Source organism: Neomonachus schauinslandi, chromosome 1 (assembly GCF_002201575.2).
Source record: "Neomonachus schauinslandi chromosome 1, ASM220157v2, whole genome shotgun sequence".
NCBI lineage: Eukaryota > Metazoa > Chordata > Mammalia > Carnivora > Phocidae > Neomonachus > Neomonachus schauinslandi.
Genome location: NC_058403.1, coordinates 124,258,269 through 124,264,268, shown reverse-complemented (window position 1 = coordinate 124,264,268; position 6,000 = coordinate 124,258,269). Strand labels below are relative to the sequence as shown.

Genomic DNA, 6,000 nt, shown 5'->3' with positions numbered 1-6,000 from the left:
GTCTGGCCGGCTCCGTCCTCCCGTAGGCTCCGCTGTAGCTCGCAATGTGACACCAGGACGCACACGCGCTCGCGCGCTCTCCCCAGCTCACACTCCCTCGCCCTCTCTCTCACATACACGCGCACGCACACACCCACCTCTCCCATAAACACACACACACACATGCACACCCACACCCACGCGCGCCCGCACCGCCTCACGCGCGCACACTCCCGCCCACGCCCACGCCGCGCTCCGGGGAGTCCGGTCCCAGCGAGAGCGCGAAAGGATACGGAAAAGCCACCGGCGGGGAGTGCAGCGGCGCCCCGGGACGCGGCGCCCTCCCCGCGCGGCCGCCTCGGCTTGGGCTCGGCCTGGGGGCCGCCGGCCGGCGATGGCCCCGGATTGCCTGCTGCTGCTCCTCCTGGCATCCGCAGTGGCCGCTATGGAAGGTAACGTAGCCTCCGCCGAGCAAGTTGGCGGCTGGCGGCTCTATCCCCGGGGGCTGCTCGGGCTGCTTCGCGCCGCCAGCCTCCCGCGACCGGAGGGCACGGCTGTGGGGGAGCCCCGGCCGCGGCCGAGCGCGAGGCTGGGGCGGCACCCCTGGCGCGCCCCGGGCTGACTCTCAGAGCCCGCAGGCGGTTCGCGGAGCCCTTGGCCCCCGCGCCCCGGCGCTCCCGGGCAGCTCGGGTCTCCCGCAGCCTCGGCTCGGCTCCGGAAGCGCGGAGCCCGCTGCATTGCGGTGCAGGCTCCTTAGCTCCGGGGGCGCCGGGCGCTGGGGACGAAGGGACGGCTCGGGCTCTCCGGCCCCTGGAGTGCGGGCGCCTATCGGCTCCCCTCCTGTCCTGGCCACGGATGCGCTTAGGTGGCCGTGCGCCACCTCTCCTTTATCTCAGCTCGGGCTCGGCGGGCTCGGCGGGCTCCGGGACTCTGGGCTCGGCGGGCTAGCGCCGAGCGCGGGGCCCGGAGGAGCTCTGCCCCGGTGCCCCGAAAGTGGCCGCCGGAGAGGGACTGAGTTCATTGCCGTACTCTCGGTGGTCCCGGAGCCTGTGGAGCTGCATCTTTCCCGGGTCAAGTCGGGGCGAGGCGGACACCTTTATCGCCTCTTGAGCCTGGGAACCGGGATGCGGTGGCTAGGTGGTCGGTCCGGCAGAAACTCGCCCAGCATCGCCTTCGCTCGGGAAGGGAGACTCGCCGGGCGGGAGGCGACGGGCAGCGACACTCCCCCTGCTACTTAGCCTTGGCTGAGCCCCGGGCCGTGGCCGGGCAAGCGCGGCCCGCGGGCACCGCGCCTGGCGCAGTGGGGAGCACCCGCGCTCGGCAGCGCCCGCGAATCCCTGTGGGAAATCCCTGCCCGCTCCCCGCCCCGCTCCCCTCCCCCGCCTCCGCTCCCGGCCGCCGAGCGCGGGCTGCCACCCCTCTTGGGAACGCGGCTGGGCCCGGGAGCCGAGCGGAGTTGCCGGGGTGGCAGCAACTGTGGCGGGGCGGGGGGCGGGGGGGGGGGTGCGCCGCCGCGGCCGGGCTCGCAGCCGCGCTTCCCGGTGGCGGGAGCGCTGAAACTCCGGGGAGGGACTCCGCGCGGGAGGGACGCGGCCCCTGACGCCCGCGCCGCTTTCCGAACTGGAGGCTCTTTTGGCCGGGCTGCCCCGTCCCTCGCCAGGCTGTTACCGGTTGCCCGGGGAGAAACGCCCCCACCCCGGCCACCGTGGTCCAGCGCCCCTGACCCCTCCGAAAAGCGCTGCCTTTCTCCAGCGGAGCTGGGACAGTCGGGGCCCCCGGGGCGGGGCTGATTCCTTCCCGGTGTAGGGAGGAGCGCTCTGTCCCGCGTCCGTTCTGGTGGCGGCGCGGGGGTGGGACGATGAATGCCTAGAAAGCTCTCACTTGCTTTTCTGAAGATGGGTTTTTTGTCTGCTTCCCGCTGTCCTTCCTGGCTGCTGGTCTTTGTGCCGAGGGGTTGCATTTTGGGACGTGCGGGGACGAGAGCGGTGGGGAGCGCGGCGACAGACACCCGGGAGCAGAGCTGGTCGGTCGGGTTAGACTTACAGAGGGGCAAGGGCGGGAGCAGTTGAGCTAGGACGAGCACGGCGCTGTACACTTCCAAACCAGGCAGGACAACCTGGGTGAGCGAGCAAGAGCAACGGGCTGGGCGAGGCTGGACTTGGCAGCGCTGGGGCGGCGCGTCCTACCCGCCGCTCTTCGCGCGCGCGCCAGAGGGCCAGGGGCTGGGCCCCGGAGAGCAGATGGGTGCCCACTTTGGGAGCCTCGTCTTGGCACTGGGTCTCCATCGATGAAGGAGGGCACGTGCATGCGAGCAAAATTGTTTGGAGAGCAAGCGCGTGGGAACACACCAGGCGTCTGGATGCCGGCAGTTTCCTTCCTGACCTCTTCTTGGTGAGCTCTCCCCGTCTGCTGGGCTGGAGCTGCCCGAGGGAGGGTGCCCTTGTGCCGGCAACCCGCCTGTATAATGGGCCCTGTCACTAGGTCGCCTGGAGTGGGCTCACGTTGTGGGACTTGGTTCCTTCTCTCGGCACAGCCCCAGAAACTTTGCCAGTAGCTTGGCAAGAGGAGCCTGAGTCTCAGCTGGAAATCTCTCCAGCAAGGGTTAAAAGAAACACCACATTCAGCAGAATATTAAAGCAGCCCCATCGTCCCTGCTCAGTTCGCAGGGATAGTACACACCATTCACTCCCATCTCTCCTCCAACGAGCGCAGGCAGGTTCATTTTCTCCTCTTCACACACGGAGCCGCCTTCCCGCCTGGCTGGCTGGGCTGGGGCCAGCATCATTCGGTTTGTGATGAGTGAGGAATAATTATCAGAAAAGTGGATCAATGAGCTGCGTACACAGACAGCAGATCCCTCCCAAACTCTGCTCTGGCTAGGGGCGCCCCTCTTTACGCCTTTGGCCACTTACCATGTCTGTCTTCTTTCCCTTGGCGAGGAGGTGGGGGGGAGCTCTGGTGGAAGTGCACTGGGGCCTTGTGGCCCAGGGCCAGCAGCTTGAAGATCAGGTAGTTCTCGGCCCCCGCCAGGGCAGGAACAAAGGGACAGTGGAAGCCATGGGCCAGTTGGGGACCCTTGGCCAGACAGGCAGACCCCTATGAGACCCTCTGCCTATGTGGGAGAAAGGAAGGGGCTGGTTGACATGGGGTGTGGGAAAACCCACACTGAAAGAGAGCCCTCCTTCCCTCCTTTTCCTTCCCCTTCCCAGTTTCCAGCCAGTGGTTCGGCTTTGTGGGGAGAGAGATGCCATTGCAGGGAAAAGGCTCTCTGGGGCTTTTAAAGTCTATTTTCAGAGGAGAACAGGGCAGGCTGGGAGGGAGGGATGCTGATATCCTCTGGCCTTCTGGACACACAACCAGACCTCTTAGTCCAGATAAACACCTGCCTCTTAAAGCCCATGTCTTTTCACACCAGGTCTGGGAGCTTGTTGAGAATAGGCTGCTGGGGTCTATGAGGGAAGGCCACCATCTGCATTCTCTGAGCTGCCCTTTGGCCTGTGCTCTTCAAAACAGGGTCTGGAGGCCTGGGCTTCTTTCAAGGTGTTTCTGCAGCAGTGGGACATGTTGGGCTGGCAGCAGACACCCTGCCCTCAGAGCGGACTAAGTATATTGGCCTTTCTGGGCGGCAGCCATCCGGCATCACTGAAAGCTCATAGCATCCTCCCATCCCCACCCCTGGCATCCACGAATGACCATATAACTGCAGGTCTGGACCTCAGTGTCTGGACACTGGTTGACCAGAGCATGCCCAGGAGACCTGCTCTTAGGTGTGGCCTAGAGCGAAGTCCTGGGCTTGCTGTCCTCGAACACGCTCATGTGTTTGATTCGGTGGTAGATTTCTTGGGGCTTGACAAATAGTGGGTTCTCAGGAGGGGCTGCTGATGCATGGATACACGCCTGAGTTACTGTGCCCCTTTGGGGCATACCGCACCTTAAAATGCAAGGGCACTGAGCTACATGGTACACACTTAAATCTCCTTAGAAGTTCATGGTGAAAAACCCCCAACCTCAGGCCCTGTGTCTACCACAGGTGGCCAGGCTAGGCACTGATTGGCTGTTTCTGCATTTTATGTTAATATTTCTTTGCTGTGTGTGCATCTGTTTTGGGCATCCGTGAGTGTGCATGAGCCTACCAGCAGTAGCAGGCGCCAAAGATTTAAAAAAAATGTCTGGGAGAGAAAAGTAAATTTGAGGAAATTCTGTTAGGTGATTTTATCTTCTGTGCATTGTGGAAAGGTGGCTATTACTCAGTCTTTGTGGAGGGACCCCCTTCAAGCCAGCGAAGGGAATGCTGGTGAAATAGGGCAACGCAGCTCTGGGTAATCACTTGAGAAAATTCTTGGCAGGGTAAATAGCTGCGGAGGTTGGACCCAGCCCCAGCTTGAGCCTTCTGGGTTGACAGAGCAGAGTCACCCACCACCAGCGGTGCCCCGGAGCATGAGGAAGGCCTGCTGGGCCACAGAGTATCTTGCCCCAGTCCCTCCTACCTTTTGTTGACCTGTGCAGATGCAGACCTAGATCTCAGAGCCCCTCCCCTGGCCCCTCACCAGTATGGATCCTAATTACCAAGATGTGCTTTGGGAAAAGCCCGTGAGGCAGAGACATGATATGGCATCCTTTACAATTTTACCCATCTACAAGTAATCTTTGATAAAACAGATTGGACCGGAGAGGAAGGGTGGTGCCAGGGAGTGCATGACAGCACCACGATCCCTTCCTCTGGATCTAGTGTGTGCACCCACCCTCACCCCATTTACCAGAAACTACCTATTCTCTAGTTGGTTGACTGAAGTTAGTGAACTTGGGGTAGTGGAAGGAGGTGCAGGGTCGGGAATGGGGTCTGACCATGAGGATGGGGCTGAGGTCCACATAAGGTGAAGACAGATGGCTGGATTGTGAAGCCAGAGTCCTCCACCTGGATTTTTCATCTCCCCATCCTGTGGTTTGGGGAAATCACCTAGTCCCCCTGGCTGAGTGTCTTTCTCTGGATTGTGAGGCTCACCTGTTTCAACCTCAGAAGTTGGACAAGTTATGTATGTTACTAGGATATACCTCTACTAGTTTAAAAAGTAAGGTGCCGTTAAAGTCAAAGATACTTTTTTATTATTGAATCAAAACAATCAACTGTATCATGTATAGCTAGTCTCTAAGAGTTCCTAATAACACCCAGATTCAGGAGCATAGCAGGTGCCAGTGTGAGCAAAGGGTGGAAACAATTTTAAAAGCCAGAGGAGGGGAGTATCAACTTGGGCAGTGGTTCTCAGGTTTCAGGAAGCCTCATGGCACCTAGGCAATTTGTTATAGACTCCTGAGTGCTCACCCCAAAGGTTCAGCAGGTCTGGATAGACCCGGAGAATCTGCTTCTGGTCTCCCTAAAGATCCTGGTGTAGGTGCTTCTTGGAAGCACTGCTCAGGGGGAGGTTCTCAGCTAAGCTGTGGTCAGAAATCCTGGGTAGCCTTGCTCCCTTTTGCACTTGCTGAGTCAGAATGGCCTGGACATCTGCATTTTTAACAAAGGGCTCCAGTGATTCCGATGCAGGCAGCCTGACACCAGTATATTTGGGAACGGCCGATAATAGCCAACACTTTACACGAGGTGTTGTTCTAGGTGCTTTACGTAAGTTAATTCACTTAATTGGTACAACAACTGTATCACTCAGGTGTTGTTATCAACCCTACTCCCATTTTTCAGGTGAGAAGACTGAGGTACAGAGTAGATAAGTTATTTGCTAAGGTCATGTAGATAGTTAAGTGGCAGTGCATTTGAACCTGGGTGGTCGGGTTCTGGAGTCTGTGTTCATAACCATCCACCTTCCTACACCACTTCTGGGTGTTCTGCATGAAGAAAGGTTCAGATCAGCCTGAATCCATGGGCAGGAAGAATTCCAGATGCTCATCAGCCACTGGCCATTGGGTACCTCATTGATTACTGAGCACCCTGTGTTTGCATGGTCATGGGAGAAGAGATGAGTGAAGTGTTCAGATCATCTCAGTGCTTCAGCTCAAACACCAGTCTCCACG

At 59.5% G+C, this 6,000-nt stretch overlaps 1 protein-coding gene across 1 annotated transcript in view; it reads left to right on the top strand.

Annotated features, from left to right (window-relative positions):
- The first annotated feature begins 390 nt into the window (after positions 1–390).
- The window catches only part of EPHB1 (EPH receptor B1), a 416,084-nt gene continuing 410,474 nt past the window's right edge, over positions 391–6,000 (top strand). The window contains exon 1 of the mRNA XM_044915538.1: positions 391–431. Within this exon, the coding sequence (XP_044771473.1) occupies positions 425–431 (7 nt within the window). The 5' untranslated portion in view covers positions 391–424. The remainder of the gene's footprint in view (positions 432–6,000) is intronic.